This window comes from Vicia villosa, linkage group LG1, assembly GCF_029867415.1.
Source record: "Vicia villosa cultivar HV-30 ecotype Madison, WI linkage group LG1, Vvil1.0, whole genome shotgun sequence".
NCBI lineage: Eukaryota > Viridiplantae > Streptophyta > Magnoliopsida > Fabales > Fabaceae > Vicia > Vicia villosa.
In genome coordinates this window covers 65,009,563-65,031,871 of record NC_081180.1, presented here as the reverse complement: position 1 = coordinate 65,031,871, position 22,309 = coordinate 65,009,563, and the positions used below count along the sequence as shown (strand labels likewise).

General features: G+C 30.7%; 1 protein-coding gene, 1 non-coding gene and 1 pseudogene across 2 annotated transcripts; all 3 read left to right on the top strand.

Moving 5' to 3' along the window:
* Positions 1-6,991: 6,991 nt before the first annotated feature.
* Positions 6,992-7,992, top strand: LOC131644408 (uncharacterized; annotated as a pseudogene).
* Positions 7,993-17,792: 9,800 nt separating this feature from the next.
* On the top strand, positions 17,793-17,864 carry TRNAT-UGU (transfer RNA threonine (anticodon UGU)). The gene has a single exon. It is a non-coding gene; the product is annotated as a tRNA-Thr (tRNA).
* A 989-nt stretch (positions 17,865-18,853) lies between these two features.
* LOC131644401 (uncharacterized) lies at positions 18,854-21,094 on the top strand. The gene is made up of 4 exons (XM_058914890.1): positions 18,854-19,761; positions 19,846-20,426; positions 20,636-20,973; positions 21,089-21,094. Exons 1-4 carry the CDS (start codon positions 18,854-18,856, stop codon positions 21,092-21,094), a joined length of 1,833 nt encoding a protein of 610 aa, XP_058770873.1.
* Positions 21,095-22,309: the final 1,215 nt, after the last annotated feature.

Here is a 22,309-nt window from a genome sequence, read left to right as displayed (position 1 = left end):
TCAATATTAAATTTTGTATATAAAAATATTTATTCAATAATAATTTTTTTCCCGTATACCATTTTTGAATAAAAAATATTTGAATCATATATACTATTTTTTGTAAATAATAGATTTTTTTTCGTATACAAATATTATTTTTGTTTAGGTATCATTTACAAAATTATTTGGATCAATATTAAATTTTCGTATATTAAAATATTTAGATCAAAATAATATAGTTTTTCCCGTATACGATTTTTGGATCAAAAATATTTGATAATAAATACCATTTCTCGTATATAAAAATATTTAGGTCAATAATAGATTTTTCCCGTATACAGACTTCATTTTTGTTTAGGTATCATTTAAAAAAATATTTGGATCCATAATAAATTTCGTATATAAAAATATTTACATCAATAGTAGATTTTTTTCCTGTATACCATTTTTTAATAAAAAATATTTGGATCATAAATAGTATTTTTCCGTAAATAATAATACAAATATTATTTTTATTTAGATATCATTTGCAAAAATATTTGGATCAAATATTAAATTTTTGTATAAAAAATATTTAGATCAATAATAGATTTTTCCCCGTATACCATTTTTGTATAAAATATATTTGATCATAAATACTATTTCTCGTATATAAAAATATTTAGATCAATAATAGATTTTTTCCCGTATACAAACCTCATTTTTGTTTAGGAAAATATTTACAAAAATATTTGATCATAAATACTATTTCTCGTATATAAAAATATTTAGATCAATAATAGATTTTTCCCATATACATACCTCATTTTTGTTTAGGCAAATATTTACAAAAATATTTGGATCGATAGTAAATTTCGTATATAAAAATATTTAGATCAATAGTAAATTATTTTCCCGTATACCATTTTGGAATAAAAATATTTGAATTATAAATACAATTTTTTGTAAAAAATAGATTTTTTTCCATATACAAATATTAGTTTTGTTTGGGTGTTATTTACAAAAATATTTGAATTAATATCAAATTTTTGTATATAAAAATATTTAGATCAATAATAGATTTTTTGGCCTATTCCATTTTTGAATAAAAAATATTTGGATCATAAATAACATTTTTCGTATATAAAAATATTTAGATAAATAATAGGTTTTTTTTCCGTATACAAACTTCATTTTTTTTAGGTATCATTTACAAAAATATTTGGATCAATAGTAAATTTCGTATATAAAAATATTTAGATCAATAGTAGATTTTTTCCTGTGTATCATTTTTGAATAAAAAATATTTGGAGCATAAATATAATTTTTCGTAAATAATTAATTTTTTTTATATACAAATATTATATTTATTTAGGTATCATTTACAAAATATTTGGATCAATATTAAGTTTTCGTATATAAAAATATTTAGATCAACAATAGATTTTTTGAATAAATTTTTCCCGTATATTATTTTTTATTAAAAAATATTTCGATTATAAATATCATTTTTCGTATATAAAAAAAATGTATATCAATAATAATTTTTTTTGGAAGAAAGAAGTGAAAAAGTGATGAAAGAGAAAAAAAATAGAGAATGAAGAGAGATTTGATAAAATATAAGAGTTGTATTATTTTAATAGTAAAATAAGAACTTTATGGTGCAAAGACAAAAAAACCACAATTTTAATGTGGTGTCAAAAAATCAAATAAGGGTATTTTTGACTTTTCCAGAACCATTACTTTTCTTATATTAACCATTATTTTTCTTATATTATAGATATCACAATTTGTAAATTATTCATCACATTCAATCAATCACTCAAGATATTTTACACACTTTATTGTCTTTAATTTATTTTTTTATGCATTTCTTTATTTAGTATACCAACAATCCCACACACCGTACTTAACACCTTGTAGAGTATTTAAGAAATTCACAATCGAAAGACAAAGCTTCTTCCTCAAAGCAATCTATTGAAGACAAGAGAGTTACTATTAGATTTATCAACCGATCATGGGTTAACTTTTATAGTCCGTCAACAAATATATTTATTTGTTTTCTTTTGTGGTCGGTCATAGGAGTACTTTAGTGTTATCTCATATTTTTTTATGTTGATGATATGATTTTTTTAGAAGTAATCTTCTTAACTTGAAATCCCTTACAAATATGTTTTTGTTCTATAAAATATAAAATAAATTCTTTTTTATTTTGAAATTCAAATGAAGTGATTTCTTCGAGCATTTTGAGATGCAAAATAATTTATAGTTAGATCAACATCAATGCTCTCCAACATATTTGTCTCAATTGACAAAGTGGTCAAATCATTCAATCTCTCTTGTGACATTGATGGTCTCAAGTAGGTTTTAATCAACTTCAGTTTTGAAAAACTTCTTTCCGTTGATGCTACAATCTCGGACATCGCCAATAAAATTCTATAAATAATTGATACATTTGGATTAAAATCTGCAAGTTTGAAAATTTTAAGAATATTAATGACAAATATTATTTTATTTGGTAAAGTAAATTGTAATATTTTTAATTCAGATAAAAGATCATCTACATCAACGTCTGATAAATTGCCATGAAAAGAAGTTGAGTGAAATTTAACCATTCTTTCAAATCATTGTTATCCAATGACTTTAACTTTTGTGTATCATAGAAAAACTCAAAGATACTTTCTAATGTCTTCAATTCCTCAAATCTATTTATCAAAGAAGTAATTATGTATCAACAACAATTAAAAAATTGTCTACTTGAAATGATTTTTCTAGTGAGTGATTTCCATATTCTTCATCGTTTTCTCCGAAGTATTTTATTTTATAATCACAATATTTTGTTAGAAAAATGGGCTCAACATTCATTTCAAGTGCAACACATTTTACAAGATTTATAATTTTTGTAAAACCTTTATTTTGATATTTTTCAAAATATGATAACACGTCTTCCATTTGTTTTATGATATCGTCGATGCACATAGATTTAAATTGCAACTTTTTCTCACAATATTAATAGAAAATAAAATAACATACTAATAAAAAATTCAAAAATAAAATAAAATTAATGCAGTAATCAAACTCTCCGCCTCAATCTTTGTCTTTGCATCATTATCAGAACATTCATATTATCCCAACAAATATTAGACAAATATTTCATAGTTAAATCAGGAATGTCATAAAAAAATCCATCTTTTTGTAGATCTCAAAAATAATGAATATAAGTATTTAATAACTCTAAAGAATGAAATAGCCTTAACACATGAATGTGTCATATCACCAAGAGTAAGATTAAGACCATGAAAAGCACTGATGAATCTTTATTTTATTTTTTGACATATTCACCCAACGAATTATAAGAGCCATTTGTTATTGATGACTCACACGAGTGATACAATTAAGAATTGATTGTCTAATTTTTATTCTATTTTATTCTCAATTCATTTCAAGTATTCATATCAGTCATATGTTCGACACTATTTTGATGTTGTTTGAGTCTTTGGCTAATATGCTTCAAATCACTTAAGTGGGATCCTTACCGCAGTTAGAGGTGATCAAAATGTTGGATCCTTAAGTGAGATATTTGCCGCCCTAAGAGGCGATCGAAATGGTGGATCCTAAAGGGGGATCCTTGTTGCCCTTAGAGGCGATTAAAGCGTTGGATCCTTAAGTGGAATCTATGTTGCCCTTAGAGGCGATCAAAACAATGTATCCTTAATAGGGATCCTTGTCGCCTTTAGAGGAGATCAAAATGCTAGATCTTTAAGTGGGATCCTTCCCTATCTTAAAGGAGATCAAATGGTGGATCCTTAAGTATGATCCTCACGTCCCTTAGAGGAGATCAAAACGCTAGATCCTTCAGTGGGATCCTTGTTGCCCTTAGACATGATCAAAATGTTGGATTCTTAAGTGGGGGTCTTTGCTTCCATAGATGTGATCAAAATCTTTATTCCCCAAGAGCTAAGGAAGTGAATAGAAACTCAAATTACTGATCCTCCTCCTGAGTTTCCTCCTTCTTGATGGCATCCTCCAGATGGGAAGCTTCACGTACATCTCTCTTCATAGCCACAACGTCATCCTGAGTGTCTTGGGATATAGAGGAACCCTTGGGCTCCGAAGGCACCAGCTGGTCATCCACCAACTGACCACCACAAATAATTTCGAGGAAGTCCAGCTTGCTCAGGTTTAGTTGAGGGTAGAAGAAAACTTGCTCTCTCGCCCACTAAAAATAGACACTAGAGGTCGACACCATCTCGTCGATAAGATTTGATACATCCTCCTCCAGCTGTTTTTTGGAATGTAGGGCATCTTTTAGAGACTTCCTCAAGGATTTCTCCTTAGCGGCAATTTTTGTAGCCTTGGTCTCAACAGTTGCCAACTTTTACTCCAGCAACCTCTAACTTTCGGTGTATCCACAAGATTCGACCACAAGACCTTTCTTAATTAAGCTATGCTTTTAACAATTCAGCTGAATTGACAATCAAATATCATATTTGTTACACTTTGACCGATATTTACTTAAATAAACAAATTTAACAATTCAGCTGAATTGACAATCAAATATCATATTTGTTACACTTTGACCGATATTTACTTAAATAAACAAATTTAACAATTCAGCTGAATTGACAATCAAATATCATATTTGTTACACTTTGACCGATATTTACTTAAATAAACAAATAAACAAACTTAATAAAAATGGATATAAAATACTTTTTACTGTCTTAATTATAGTTTGCTTAGTTAAATAGAATTCTACAAAGCTAAGTTTTTTCTTATAAAAAAAGGTATGCCTAAACTTAACATAGACTAGATTGTAAACTCTTGTGTTTCAATTTTATTTCTTTCACCGCCACTTGAAAGTCCATGAAAATTTAATTATGTGAATTGATTGGTGAATAATGACTTGTGAAGTCAATCTCATCCTTTAATCTGATTATGATTGTTGGAAAATGAAAATATCCATCAACAACATGGTTCATATAGGATATCCCTACCCTGCGGAGTTTGTCCATTCATTAAATTCGTTACTATTACCAACAATGGAAGGATTCTCATCCAAACAATTCTCTATGTTAATAGTGAGTCTATACCATTGCAAGTAGCTATCGCCAGTCGTCCACTTCTCTTGTAAATGGACTCAGCCTAATTCAATGAAGACAAATTATATGATGTAACGAGATACGAAGATTGATCCACAAACTTTTGTCTGAAAAATTATTTGATTACATGTGTATTTAGTTTCATACTAAACAAAAATAATTTTTATTACAACTAAGTTAAATATAAAATAATTTATGTGTGTATATATTAATATTTTTTATCCAATCAAACAGTTGAAATTTATTTATAATAATTATTCAAAAAAGTATATTATTATTTTTAAATGAGATAATGCGGTTAGTTATTCCTTTAAGCCTTCTGCGGGGGCTTCGGGGGTATCCTGACGTTGTGGGATGTGGTGGAGGTGGAGAATTGGGCTACCAGATTGATTGAACACAGGCTGATTATTCAAGGTATGTTTTTTAAGTGTGGGGTTGAGTTTTCGCTAGCTAATGTTTATGCGACGTGTGATCGTGAGGGGCGTCAAATCCTGTGGGACAGATTAGGAACTATTATGCAAAATTATGGTGGTGGTGGCCCTTGGTGCGTAGTGGAGAATTTTAATGCCATTAAACACCATCTTGAAAGGCGTAGTATGATATACGTTGAGAGATATGTGGAAGAGGCATCACTTAATAAGTTTATTGATGTTAATGCGTTGGTGGATTTTCCTTTGTGTGGGAGACGTTTTATATGGTACCATGGAGATGGTAGAGTCATGAGTCGGTTGGATAGATTCCTAGTCTCTACAGAGTGGTGTGTTACTTGGCCTAATTGTACTCAGTGGTGTCTTCCTATAGGTCTTTCTGATCACTATCCTCTATTGTTGAATGTTGATGTCCAGAACTGGGGACTGAGACCACAACGAATATTGAAATGCTGGGCGAATTTACTAGGGTATCACGATTACGCGGTTGAGCAATGGAGGTCATTCCAGGTGGAGGGGTGGGGTGGTTATGTGTTGAAGGAAAAACTGAGGTTAATAAATGAGAGTCTAAAATTGTGGCATAAACAGCATACTCAGAATTTAGAAGGATAATTTTAAAGGTTAAAGAGTGTATTGAGTTTCTTGATGTGAAAGGGGAACTCGATAGATTAGAGGTAGATGAGATGGAGGAACTTCATGACTTGTTGGCTGATTTGATGGCTTTATCTAAATTGAATTCGAGTATTCGATGGCAGAAATCCAGATTTAATTGGTTGACGGAAGGTGATGCAAATTCAAAAAAAAATCATGGGTTTTTGTCTTCTATAAGAAGGGTTAATGCAATTGTTTCTTTATTTGTGAATGGTAATATTGTGGAAGGAGTGGAGCCGATTAGGAATGCAGTTTTTTAGCACTTTCGGTCTCATTTAAAGGTTGTAAAAGGTAATAGGTCTGAGATTGATAATTGTGCGTTTAAAACTCTTAGTGGGGGTGAAGGGGTTAATCTGATTAAGCCATTCTCGACGGTAGAAGTGAAATTGGCGGTGTGGGATTGTGATAGTTATAAGAGTCCTGGACCGGATGGTGTGAGCTTCGGTTTTTTAAAAGAGTTTTGGGACATTCTGAAAGATGATCGGTTGAGATACATGGTGGAGTTTCATCGGAATGGGAAGCTAACTAAAGGTATTAATAGTACTTTCATTACTATGATACCTAAAGTTGTTAGTCTGCAACGGATTGCGGATTTTCGTCATATATCGTAGTAAGGCGTTTGTACAAAGTTTTGGCAAATGTGTTGGCTAACAGATTGAGGAAGCTAATTGGGGGATGATTTTGGAAACCTAATAAGCTTTTCTGGCTGGAAGATAAATTCTTGATGGTATTCTAATAGCGAATTAGGTGGTAGAAGAAGCTTAGAAGTGCAACAAACAATTAATTTTATTCAAAGTGGATTTTGAAAAAGCATATGATTATGTGGATTGGTGTTAATTGAAGAGAGTTATGGCTAGAATGCATTTCCCGGTGTTGTGGGTGAAATGGATTATGGAATGTGTATCGACAGCTACATCATCAGTTTTAGTTAATGGAAGCCTTACTGATGAATTTAAATTGGGAGAGGTTTATGACAGGGTGATCTGTTATCATCTTTTCTCTTCCTAATTGCGGCAGAGGGTTTTATTATTTCGATGAATGTGATGGTCCTGGGATAATTGTTTACAGGATATAGAGCGGGGAATGGCACAGGTGAATCTATTTCTCATTTGCAGTTTGCGGATGATACTCTCCTGATGGGTGTTAAGAGTTGGGCTAATGTCAAGGCTCTTAAAGAGGCGTTGTTGTTTGAATCCATTTCGGGTTTAAAAATGAAATTTAATAAGAGCATGGTGGGAGTCAATATTTCTAATTCTTGGTTGAAGGAGGAAAATTCGATGTTAAATTGTAAACTGGGAGTTACGCCTTTTGTGTATTTGGGGCTGCCTATTGGAGGTAATCCGCGTAAGCTTATTTTTTGGAAACCAGTCTTAGAAACTATTAGGAAAAGGTTGTCAAGGTGGACGTGTCGTAATCTTTCGACGGGTGGTCTCTTGATTCTCATGAAGTCTGTTCTGTTCGCTATCCCGATTTATTTCATTTCCTTCTTCAAAGCTCCCGCAGGTATAATCTCTTCTCTTGAATGTTTATTTATTGCTTTCTTTTAGGGAGGTATGGAGGATAAAAGAAGGATATCTTTGTTTGATTGGGATACTATTTGTTTGAGTAAGAAGAAAGGTGGTTTGGGTGTGAGAAGGTTAAGAGAGTTTAATGAGGCTTTGTTGGGGAAATGGTGTTGGAGGATACTGGAGGAGAGGGGAAGTTTTTATTATCGGGTGCTTGTGCAGAGGTATGGGGAGGAAGGGAGGGAGTTTGCATACAAGGTCGGTCGGGGGTCTGTTTGGTGGCAGAATATGAACAGGAATAGACAAGGGGGTTGGGATGAGTGCTCGTGGGTGGTGGATGAATAATTTTGAGCGTGCAGTTGGAAATGAGGTCAATTCTCTATTATGGAGAGACCCCTGGCTGGATGGAGGGGTGTTGATGTTTAGATTTCGTTGGCTTTTTGAGTTAGCTGAGCATAAGGATGTCATTGTAGCAGAGATGTTTGCTTTAGGGTGGGGGTAGATGGTGAAGCTTGGAGATGATGCAGGAGATTGTTTGCGTAGGAGGAAGAAATAGTGGGGGAGTATTTAATAAAATAATTAAAATTATTAAATAAAATGAAAGTACTAAATATGAAAAATATGTTTTTTGATTTCATCAATAATAAACTGAAAGTAAATAAAATAAAATATATTTAAATTAAATATATTTATGTAAAAATTTAATTTATTTATGTGTTATACATTAACTATATAACAATGTTAATTTAAAATAATGTACATATTTATTTCATACATAATTTCATCAAAATAAATAATTATGTAACAGGAATTTTTTTATCATATATATTTAAATTAATCCAAATATTTAGACAACAAATTCAACTAGCCAAGTTGGTGGGAGAGTAGCACCTAGCCAAGTTCAACACCCATTTGCCCTACATTTTAAGCTTTGAATATTATTCTTTAACACCATTTAAAATAATAATAATAATAATAATAATAATAATAATAATAATAATAATAATAATAAGAAAAATTGTCAACTAAGCCATACACATCATTAAAAAATAATAATATAAAATAACTATTAACCCCATAATATAATTACATAAAAACAAAAACTTTAACCATATACTAATGAAATCATAATATTCACATTAAAATATAGATAAAACTAGTCTTTTGAGTTGCCTTCAAAGGAAACAATTCAAATGCAAATAATTACTATATACGAATATAAAATTAACAGTCGGAAGAGAAAATAGGGTTGCTAATGTTTTTGTTAAGAGGCATGCGAATGTTGAAATTTACATATTTTAGTTTATTTTATAATTGAACTACTACAAATATATTTTATGACAAAACTTTCACCTCTGTCAAAATAAAATTGAAGTATAATGTCAAGGCGCACCATATTTTATTTTATTTTTATAAAAAAAATCACATATTCCTTCGATTTTAATATAACAGGGGAGAAAAACAATTTAGGATAAGCTTCGAATCCCAGCCATTGTAGTTTATGTTTTTATTTGTTTGTAAGTGTATACTATATGATTTATCCCTTCGGTTTATGTAATAATTAAAGATAAAATAATTAGATTTTACTATAAAAACACTAGTTAAACAAATTTTATCATAACCCTAACTTATATGTAATCGCCCCAAACTCCTACACATCATTCTTTGGGATGGATTGCAAGACAAAAAAATCTTTGATGTTCTTCTATCCTTGAACAAATTTTTTTCTCTTACAATCTATCTCACGTAATGGTCTTGATGTTGTTGTTGTATTTCTTGAACAACGCTTAGTTAAAAAGAAGGTCATAAAAGTTCTCTATGATAGATTGCAAGTGCAGAAAAACATTCTTGTTTCAAGTTAAACTGAGAAGAGAGTTCAATATTTGAAGCATTAGAAGTTGAATGCATACAAAATATGTAACAAAATCTAAAATTACAACGACGATGATGAATCTAGATTTGTTTAATATTCTATGTAATATTTTACAAAAATTATTTATCTCAGTTTTTTTTAACGGAGGGGTAAACATATTTTATCTCGTTATTTATCAAAACTAAGGAGATTTTTTTGCGTGATTATTAAGAATATTGATCACCGTTCTTAATATTCTGTGTAAACAATGTAAAAATAATTAAAATGTAGATGTTGGGGTTAGAACCCATGTTTAGACAATTTCTTTGTAGACCCTCTGTGGGGATAACCCCTGCTGAAAACTTCAAAATACTCCTGCTTCGGAGATGCATCTCCGAAGTATTTTTTTTCTTCAGATTTTTTCAGAATTCGAAAATGCATCTCCGAAAACACTCATTTTGTGGTGTTTTCGGAGATGTATTTTCGGAGATGCATCTCCGAAAACACTTATTTTCTTTAATTTAATCAACATGAATTTCTCTATTGTGTATGATGTCAAAATTTTGATGAGATTTTGGAATAGTCTTCATGGAGGGTTGAACAAATTTAATTCACTCACGTCATCTGTGTTGCCGGCTCTCCCACAGACTAAGAAGCTAACACACCAACTGGTTCACCCGGTTGAGCAAGACTTGAGACGTACTTGTACTCCATCAACTTTAGCAAATCTTCTTGTTTCAATGAACTGGAATTTCTCTGCTTTTAAGAGATATCACGAATGAAGTTTTCTGCTTTTCCTTTAAGAGCATCAGGCAACTGGTTAATATAAGGACTAGATCTATCTAGCAGACGACAACAGTTGCAGTAAACTAATTCTTTATTCTGAAAATAATAAACAAATGCATAAACCATGGATACAAGAGCTATATCTAATTTTATGGTTTAATTAGGAATATTAACTGAGCAGCATTCAACGTGGTTTATTTTTTGCAGACAATATTTCGGAAGTGCATTTCCAAAATATTGCAAGGGGGTGAATTCGGAAGTGCATATCTGAAGTCACATTTTTTCTGGAAAAAAAGTGTTTTAGGAAGTGCATCTCCGAAATCACATTTTTTTTCAAAAAAATAAGGTGTTTTCGGAAGTGCACATCCGAAACAATTTTTTTCATAAAAAAGTGACTTCGGAGATGCACTTCTGAAATATAGGGGCATTTTTAGAATTTCGCCGCAGATTTTGAAGAAGATTGGGGGCCATAAAGAAACTGTTTAATTTTATCTATGGTCAAAAGTTTTTTTTTTTTGAGAAGTTCTATTTATGCATTTTGATAGAAGACGTGAATTCATATGTAACTACTATATTCTTTTAAATAATATGATTTTTCATAAAATATTTTAATTTTATTTTTAAAATGTGAATTGCCTGGGCCTAAAAGAAAAGGAGTATAATTGTATATATTAACTGTAGTATATTGTGCTTACAAAAAAAAAAAAAAACTGCAGTATATTGATTGTCATGCTCTTATTGTTCAAGTGAGTCCACCATCACTATATTCTTATCATGCACCATCTACAATAATAAATTTATGTTATCAGGTAGGACGGTAATTTGACCTATATTTTTATATTTTATGGGTATCTACAAAAAATACTCATAATGGATAGAATAAAAATTCACAAAATAGGTATGAATACGAGCACGGACAATTACCTATTAAAATAAGTGAGTATGAATGCGGACACAGGTATCTTACTACTCACATCGCTCATACCCGCACTACATATTTATATAATATCATTTATATTAGATTTAAATGCAGTTTTGGCCCCCAAATTTCTCAATTGCTTGATCGTAGTCCCTCATGTTTTAATTGTTTGATTTTGATCTCAAGTTTTCTAATTGTTCAATTTTGACTCCATAAGTTTCAATTGCTTGATTTTGACCCCTCAAGTTTTTTTGCTTTTGCATTTGATAGTCCCCTAATGACATGTGAACTAAATTTTTGTTACTTTTTCTTTTTACTTTTCATTTTCTTTTAATCTTCTTCTCTATAATTTTATTTTTCTTCTTTTTTTAATAGTTAAGCTTTGAATGTAATATTCTTTATAAAAAAATTGAAATTCTCTATGACTAATAGGGTTGTTAGACTTTGGTATTTTATACTTAAATATGAAAGGGTTATTGGGCAAAGAGTTTGTTATTTTAATGAGGTAGTAGTCTATTTTTTTTTTGTCAAAATAATTTACCATTAGGCATAAGTTGAATGAAATATTTAATTTTTTTAAGGGAAAAGCTAACATGTGCCCCAAGGGCACAAGTTAATAAGTTATTTATAGAAATATTTTCTTGGAACACGTGCATTCAATATGTTGAAACTTTAAATATGAGTTTATTACATTTAGTTGCATTTAATTTTTTTTAATTATAGTATACTTAACATGTGCCCTTAGGGAACATGTTAGCATTACCCTTTTTTTAAATATTACATTCAAAGTTTAACGATAAAAAAGAGAATAAAAGTAGAATCGTAAAGAAGAAAATTAAAAAAAAAAAGAAAAAAACAATAAAAAAAATAAAATTTAAGGGATCAAAATCAAACAATTGAAATTTGGGGGACCAAAATCAATCAATTAAAAATTTTGGGGATCAAAATCAAGCAATTAAAATATGAGGACCAAATTCAAGCCATTGAGAAATTTAAGGGGGCACAACTGCATTTAAACCTTTAAATTAATACATGAAAATGCATATTTATCACTTTTTTTAAAAAAATATCGGTATTAAACTATTACATATTTTAATAAAGTACTTTTTTTATTTTTTGACTTAACAATAGCATCCATAAGTTTTTTAATATTGTTAAAAAAACTTAAATTATATAATATTTTATAATTTATTAATTAATTTAATTTTATTACAAACGCGGGTAAAAGGACTCGAGTATGGGTATTGAGATATTCATAAGATACGGGTATAATTATTGGTGTCCACGCGGATTTGGGCTAGGGTACGCGGATTTTTTTTTAAACCGTAGATATGAAGACGGATACTATAATATCTTGTCCAAACCCTATCCAGTGCCCGTTGCCATCCCTATATCAAGCTTACCATAAACAACCTCATATGTAACATTGTTAAATAGTACCAGATGAAAAGGCATCGAGGCTTTGAGTACCTCTTGAATCGAATATGCCTCTATCGAAACCTGTTCATCATTTATTGCATCAGTTATCTGAGGTATTTCAACCGTTTCTGGGGGCCCTTCATTAAATTAACAACTTTTGGAATATTAGGCTTGCGAACAAGAGTAGGAACCGACCCTTTTATGTATGATCCGAACTGCTGGAATATTAACTTGAATAAGAACCTAGGCCTCCTTATATTGAACATATATTGTATGTAGGGTTAACTTCATCGTGAACAAGAATATAAAACTCATCGTCCATAGATATAGTATAGTATCAATAATATTTTTAGCAACTTCTATATTTATTATTAACAGACATCTTCATATTTTCACAACCTTAGGGAAAACAATTTGAGGTTTATCAGATCATTCACATCAATTGGACCTTTGAGGTATCGAGTTTGTACTCTCTCTTTCACCTTGATCCTCTTTTTTAGGGTTGGTTTATTTTAGTTTTAAAAAATGATTTTTTTATATTTTCAAAAATAAATTTTATAAATTGCTGTAAAAATAAAAAAATTTATAAATAAAATGGAAATGAAAAAAGAAAAAGCACTAAAAATGGGAACGACAGGATTTGAACTCAGGACATCTCGCACCTGTGTTCCTTACACTCACTATACTATCAAATGGACTATCTCATTCATTCAAGATCAAATGCTGCTAAAACCAATATAGTAGTAAAATATCCGGACAAAATTGAGGTATGACAATGTGTAATTGCATCATTAATGAACCTATTTAGACTATCTAATATACGGTCCAAAATAATCATAGATCTCATCATCATTCTTATTAAGTTGCTTTAACTCGCCATTGAAATATGAGGTATTGAAAACCGAGTTATGTTTTCTAAGTATATTGAAGATTATATGTCATTTAAAGACAGAGATTAATTGTGTTTTTAATCATTAATATAACTTGCCCGATAATTCTTCTAACAAGACCCAACATATCAAATGTATTGGTTTATTCAATCTTGTTCACTTTTTGTTGACTTTTCATTTTGGCGGTTTGGTTACACGTTTAATTAATTTGAATTTTTCCATGTAGGATTTAATATGATATGTCCCCCGATGGGTGCAATGATGCTCTGGAGGATGAGATGATACACTGGAGGGTGCAATGATATCTCGTAGGGTGTAATGATACACCAAAAGGTGCATTGATATCCCGGACGGTGCAACGATATCTAAGAGGACACAATGATACCACAAAGGGAACAATGATACTCCAAAGGGCTCAATGATATCCCGAAGGCCATAATGATAGGCCAAAGAGTATACGGATATCCCTTACTACATTTCTTAATTGAAATTTACTACCTTTGTATTAACGTCATTGAAACTCCCAAACACCATCGCAAGTATTTGGCATGACCTTGTCATACATTGAACATACATGTGGTAGAAACCTTCCAATGTTTGCTTGCAACAAATTGATAAATTACCTTCCTTGAGAGATCATGATAACTAGATATTAAAAAACTGAGAATATTCATATACTAGTAGAAAGTTGTTTCCTTTAATATCCCCGAAAGAAGTTTATACTTGAGAAAAAACATTGCACCAATTATTTACGTCTGATTATTGATGTTAGTAATATACTCATGAGGGTTGCTCTCTCCATCAAAAGTTATCAAAGGCATGAATTAAAGTTAACCAAGATAGGTGTGACCCATATCTTAGAGGAGAGATATTAAGGATATAGGGATTCCTTATATTTGTCAATACTCATTTGTAGTTGTTTTTTCAAGGTTGTGAATATCATCTTGCCAAGTTTAATTTTGGCAATGCAGGACTTTCATGGTGACCAGAATCTCCACTGTGACTTTTTGGTCATTGTTGTTACTAATTGCAATAGACCTTATCATTGTGATACGAGGTTATGACTAACAACAATATGTATATGAGTGTGGCTTAGGTAAATTTTATCAGGACCCCGTGATGGGTGCCAAATGTGCTTGCAAAAGTACATTATAGGTAGCTTTACTAGTATTAGAACCACCAAATCGTTAGTCCAAGTGATTTTTGAATAAGTTTTCTTTATTCAATTGCGCTTGAGTGTATATATACATAAATCCCTTTGTTCATACATTAATTATTTTGTCTATTTATGGTCATTAATTGTGTTTCTTATTATGTGAATGTGGTTGTCATGCTATTATTTTCTATTATTAGACATTAACCACCTTTTCTGAAGTTTTTAGTCTTTTATTCAAACTTTTACAGGAGTCATAGTTAAGTCAATCAAGCTGAGTTGGTCTTCTAACCCATGGTTAAGCCGACCTTGGACTGGATGAACTCGCCATCCTTTCCTAATGGTGAACTCCACTGACCCGACTCGAGATATGCATAAGATCTTCCATGTTCTTTTGAGTACTCTATATGGGATTAGAGATCTCCGGATTTGGAGGATAACGGTGAGCTATGTCATTCAGACTCAAGACTGACTTAATATTGCCCATATCCTTTTGGGTACTCTCCAATGGCTTAGCAATCTCTAGGATTAGAGGTTTGAAGCTCACTGATGCTAAATGGACTTATATCATTATGGATATACTAGTACATTGTTCCTTGAGCATGAGCCCTGTAGGGGCAAAGTGATTAAGTGAGAAATAATGGTGGTATGCAGTCTCTCAAGCACGAGACTTATGGGGGGGGGGGCAAGTAATTCGTAGTTCATATTTCTTCAACTAGACGAGTTAATCCTATATTATGTCCCTTCTTTTGGTAGTTTTAGATTTTTATTAAATATCCCACATCAGCTAGTGTAATAATTTAAATACTTTATGTTTTTTTCTCTCTCTAACTACTTAGGAATATAGCCTTCATTGTTATATTTAATATTATTGGCCACTTACGATATAAGGGTTTTTCCTTTATAAATATTTGTCTCTTCATTTCTTTTTTCCTCCGTTTCACTTTACACAACTTGTTTTGCGAAAATGTTCTTCACTTTCCTAAACTACTGTTTCCACTTAATGAAAGTTCAATCCATCTTGAAGTTTGAACTCATGTTTTTTTCTCTTACTCTCTAATGTCCTTTCATTTCCTTTTATCTAGTCATGATTTTAATTTAGGAGTGTGATTTGACTGGGAATGAGATTAAGTCTAAAACAATTGTGTGAGAAGTAAGTTGTTGACTCGGTGTTTGATGAGTTAAAAATGAATTGACGGCTAAGTAGATTAAATGTTTGTTGAGACATAAATGTTGGGAGTTTTGAGATTTTACCTAGCAATAGTTTTGGTAGAGATGCACCTAGTGCTAGTAATGTTGACTTGGAGCCTTCTTCCTCGGGATTGATGAAGTCATTTATGGTGGATACAATTTCATGAAACATTAAACTTTGTGTGACGAACCTACAAAGAGGGCACGCTCAGGCCTAAAACTAAGACTATCACAAACTAAAGGTCACACTTAGGCTTTGAATTTTTTTTAGTAGACTAAGCTTAGACTTCAAAAAGTCTATTTCGACCCAACCTATAACTATGAGCATCATTAATGTATTAATCTATGAAAAATAAATTACACATGAGGATTTTATTCATTAATAGGTGGGAAAGGATAATACAATTTAGTTATTATTATTGAATAAACTAGTAACAAACCCATGTATACGCACATTTTATGGTCTGGTACGCGCATTTGTTTACATAATATATTTATTTTAAATAGAAGGTTAAAAAAGAAAAAATATTTAAATCAATAATAGATTTTTTCATATATAAAAATATTTAAATCAATATTAGATTTTTTTCCCGTATACCATTTTTGGATCATAAATATTTGTATCATAAATACCATCTTTCATATATAAAAATATTGAGATCAATAATAAATTTTTTTCCGTATACAAATATTATTTATGTTTAGGTATCATTTACAAAAATATCTGGATTAATAGTAAATTTTTGTATATAAAAATATTTAGATAAATAATAAATTTTTTCTCGTATACCATTTTTTAATCAAAATTTTGCGGATCATAAATATCATTTTTTGTATATAAAAATATTTAGATCAATAATAGTTTTTTTTCGTATACAAATATTATTTATGTTTAGGTATCAGTTACAAAAATAACTGAATCAATAGTAAATTTTCGTATATAAAAATACTTAGATCAATAATAGATTTTTTCTCGTATACCATTTTTTGATCATAAATACCATCTTTCGTATATAAAAATATTTGGATCAATAATAGATTTTTTCCTATATACAAATATTATATATGTTTAGTTATCATTTACAAAAATATGTGGATCAACAGTAAATTTTCGTATATAAAAATATTTATATCAATAATAGATTTTTTCCATATATAAATAACACTGTTTATAAAAATACATAGATCAGATATATTTTACCTCGTACACATATGCTCCCTGCGTCTTAAATTATTTGTCGCAATGGTCCACTTCACATAGATTAAGAAACAATAATAAATGAAAGAGAGAAAGTGATGAGTTTACCGAATTATCTTGATTAACTATTAGTGTATTTGAAATAACATTAATATTAAGTGATAAAACAATGAATTAAGAGTATTTATTAGAGGTACAATTGGAAGATTAAATATAAAATTGCACTGGTAATATAAAGTCACAAGTATTTTGGGATACATTTTTTTTCCAAATGTGACATTTATTTTGGGACAGGGGAGTATTATTTTTTGTAGGCATCATTCATAAAAATATTTAGATTAATTATAGAATTTGACTTTGACCCATAACAAACATTTGACAAATAATTAAACTAATGACATATATTTTAGAAACAAATTTACTTGTGAATAAAAAAAAAAGAAAAATAATCATGCACTGAAAGTGTATATAATTATTTTACTCATGCAAAATGTAAATTTTAGACACAAAATACCTCCAAAATTGTACAATTTAGTTGCAAAAATACAATTTTGTTGCAAAAAGTAAATTTTAGACACAAAATACCCTCAAAATGATGAGATGACGGACAAAGACAAAAGGTTAAAATGGTTTTTTCCAAAACATCTAATTTTCTTTTATATATATATATATATATATATATATATATATATATATATATATATATATATATATATATATATATATATATATAAGTTGCCCTTATAGCTCAGTGGTAGAGCGTCAGTCTTGTAAACTGAAGGTCCGTAGTTCGATCCTGCGTGAGGGCAACAAATTTCATGGTATATGTTGGTTTTTTTATTTAAATGTTTTCAAAATAAATACATATATTGTGAATGCAGGGGCGGTTTCACCATACGGCACGGGTGGGCCTATGCTCGGGCTCCACCCAGCCCAATTTTTTTTTTATAGTTATATTATAGTATTAAATTTCATTAAAAAAAATAAAGGAAAAAAGGGAACAAGAAGCTGAACCGTAACAGCCTAGCAGGAGAAGAAAAAACGTCGTCTCCCACCTTCCTCTTGGTTGTCTCCCTCCATTTGCTCCCTCCCTTCGTCGCCTACTTGTTCCTCCCTCTGTCTCTTCGACTACGTCGTTGCCGCAATTGCAAATCTAGCAAATCACACGCTTCCGGCTTTCGGTATAATATTGTTTTTTATTTGTTGTTTCAGTTTCTGGTATATAGCAATGTTTTGATTTTATGAGGAGATTTTGTTGTTATTTAGGTTATTCACAAATTGGTCTTAAAGAGTTATAGTGACACACTAAACTGTAAGCAAATGTTAATTAAAAAATTTCTTAACAGTAAGATGTAAGCATAAGAATTTCTATAATTACTATAACTCTTAGGTTATAGTTACTAAGAATTTGTCCATTGACTATACTAAGGGCTGGAAAATTAAAAAGGATGTTTATCTTCTTAGCTTTTTTAATGAGAGATATGACAAGGAGATTATATACAATTTACAAAGATATTTCTTGATTATATTTAACGTTTTTTGTCTTCTTACTGTGTTGTCAAAATAGCTTTGTATCAAAATAGCTTTTTGTCAAAATAGCTTAGGTTACTAATTGTTTATGTAAAATTGGTTTATAAATTAGTTGTAGATACCTAAATAACTTTTCATTATAAATTGGTTTAGAGATTTTGTTGTTATTTAGGTTGTTAATAAATTAGTTTTCTTTGTTGATACCTTTTCATTATAGGTTTTTTAGGTTATTTTTAAATTTATTAACTATTTTATCTTTTATTCAGAGATGAGGAGATTTTTGGTTGATAGAGAAAATATTGAGAATGTGAATGTTGTGCAACCGGAAGCTGAATTAGAGCCACTGATTAATAATGTGATTAATGAGTTTAATCCAAATGAGATTGTGCGTGATCCAGGTCGTAGGAAACAAATTAATGAGTATGCTCCGGATATTCAAGACCAAGTGAGGAGGGCATATATATTGAAGGGTCTAATGCAACTAGATTTGTCAAGCTTTCCTCGTACTCAATTTGGAAGTGTTAAAAGAGCATTTTGTAAATCATGGTATAAGAATTATACATGGTTAGAATACAGTGAGATAAAAGATGCAGCTTATTGTTTTTATTGTTTTCTATTTAAGCAACCCGGGAGGGCCGAACACTTTGGTTTTGAAGTCTTCACTAAAAGCGGATATAGAGATTGGAAGCATGCATCTCAAGGCTTGAAAGGTCATGTTGGTAGTCATAATAGTTTGCACAACTCATGTGTCAAGCACTACGATGATTATAATAATCAAAGACAAAGTGTGACAAGTAAGTTTGCTAAAGCAACAAAGGAATCAGAAGAATTGTATAAGATTCGTTTAACTTGTTCTTTATATTGTTCAAGATATCTCATAGCACAAGGCATGGCTATCCGTGGCCATGATGAATCTTCTACTTCGCTAAATAAAGGTAATTTTAGAGAGATGGTAGATTGGGTAAAATCTCAGAATGAACAAGTGAGGGATGCTTTTGACCGTGGTGGAAAAAATTGCACAATGACTTGCGGTGACATTCAAAAGGAGCTTGCAACGTGTTGTGCACATGAAGTTACTAAGGTGATTATGGAAGAGCTTGGTGATAGACAATTCTCCGTGCTTATTGACGAGTCACGTGATATATCCGTCAAAGAGCAAATGGCGGTTATGTTGAGGTTAGTAGTTGTATTTTCTAATTTCCAATTTTTATTACCTATTATTTTTTATGCCGCCAATTAAACTGGTTGAATTTGTTTTAGGTTTTTGAATGACAAAGGAAATGTTGCGGAACGATTTATTGCTCTACATCATGTCATAGATACTTCATCTAAGTCATTAAAGGATGCTCTTTATGGTATTCTTGATAAGTACACATTATCTATTTCAAGGATACGAGGGCAAGGATATGATGGAGCTTCAAATATGAGAGGTGAATTTAATGGTTTGCAAAGAAAAATTCTAGATGAAAACCCTTATGCTTTCTATGTCCATTGTTATGCTCACCATTTGCAATTGGTTGTTGTGTCTGTTACTAGTAGTTGTTCATCTATTCATGATTTCTTTGAGTACATCACCTTGATTGTGAATACAACAAATGCATCTTGTAAGAGGAGGGATGCTTTGACAGAGGCACAACACCAAGATATTTTAAATAAACTTGAAAGTTGTGAGATATCTAGAGGAAGAGGTTTGCACCAATCATCTAGTCTCACTAGACCCGGGGATACTAGATGGGGTTCACACCATACTACATTGCTTCGTTTGGATCAAATGTGGTCCTCCGTGTTAAAGGTGCTTAGTATGGTTGATGAAGATGGACGTGGACCATCTCAAGCAACAGGTTTGATAGAAAAAATGGAGAGCTTTAAATTTGCTTTTATTTTGAGGTTAATGTTAAAGTTGTTTGGTATTACAAACGAGCTTTCAAATGTATTGCAAAGAAAATATCTTAATATTGTGAATACCATGGAATTAGTTGATGTTGTTAAAGCTCGGTTAAGCACAATGAGAGAGAGAGTGGTTGGAATAATTTTTTTGCCGATGTCCAAGGATTTTGTGTTGCTAAAAGTATTCTGGTACCAAATATGGATGATGAAATACCGGTCTGGGGTCGTTCAAGAGCAGAAGGGAGGACTATTACTAATCTTGATCATTACCGTGCAGAGATTTTTTATGTTACTATTGATAAAATATGTGTGGAGATGGATCACCGCTTTAGTGAAGGAAGTAATATTATACTCGATTGCTTTTCATGTCTTGACCCCAAGAACTCTTTCTCAAAGTTCGATGTTGATAAGCTTGCTCGTCTTGCTGATATTTATCATGTAGACTTTTCTGATGAAGACCGGGGAACAATTAGGGATCAACTGGAAACTTATGTGCTTCAAGTGAGTAGAAATGCTTCATTTTCCACTTGTGAAGATGTTCAAAGTTTGGCTATGAAGATGGTTCAAACTGAGAAGCATTTGGTATTTCCATTGGTTTATAAACTTATTGAGTTAGCTTTGATATTACCGGTGTCAACAACATCCGTTGAAAGAGCTTTTTCAGCAATGAAGATTATCGAGTCTAAATTGCGCAATAAGATCAACGATGTGTGGTTCAATGACTTGATGGTATGTTACACCGAGCGGGATATATTCAAGTCACTTGTTGATATTGATATTATTCGAACATTCACCGCAAAGAAGTCTCGAAAAGGACACTTGCCTCGTAATTTTATTTAACCCGCTGTTGCAAGTTTATGTTTATTTCTTTTATTTTAAACTATATTTTTGTTGACAAAGTGACGAGTCCCTTTTGTTTTGATTAATGACTATTTATATATTATATACCATGTGAATTTGCGATCTTTAAATTTTTTCCCCAGGCTTTATATTTTTTTCTGGCTCCGCCACTGTGTGAATGGAAACATAAAATCTATCTTAATGGATTATTATTTTTGGTTTGTTGTTTGTGTATGCAAAATGTAGATTTTCTCAAATAAAATTATGTAATTTTTTGTCTAAAAGTATAGCGTCAATCTTGTAAACTGAAGGTCTGTAATTTGATCCTGAATTCGAGCAACAAAATTTATTGTTTATTATTTTTTATTTAAATGATTAAAAATTAAATTCATATGTTTTTATGAAAATTTCAAAGATATCATAATAAAATATTATTGGTGGTGGTTTTTTGAATGTGTATGCAAAAGGTAGATTTTCTTAAATAAAGGCATGGACTTTTTTCTAAAGTGACATAAACATGTTCTAAATGTATTTTTAAGTTTGTTAATTCATTTACTATTTTTATTTTATTTTAATGTTTTATTTTATATATTATTGTTTTGGAAAAAAAAAAGACCCAATACAGACGAAGTCCAAGTGTCTAGCTGAACTATGCAAAGCACAGAAAAATTATTTAAGGTATATAATCAACACATTTGAGATTCTAAGTACATTATTCTTATCTCTATTTTTTAACTCACTCAACTTGGACTCTATAGCCGACTTGCGTGTTAGAGTGCTAACCTTATATGTCCACCTTGCACCACCATATAAATTATCAGCATCACCATTTCAGGAGTTGAACATCGTCAATCACCATTTCACTAGCGTTGTATGTGGTAATTGACTTTAAACTCCCGTGAAATATCATGATCAAATCCTATTTTATGCAAATCTAGAAGGTATTATTATCGATGTTGTTTCTTGTGTCTTTATCCACTTGTATCTTGTATAAATA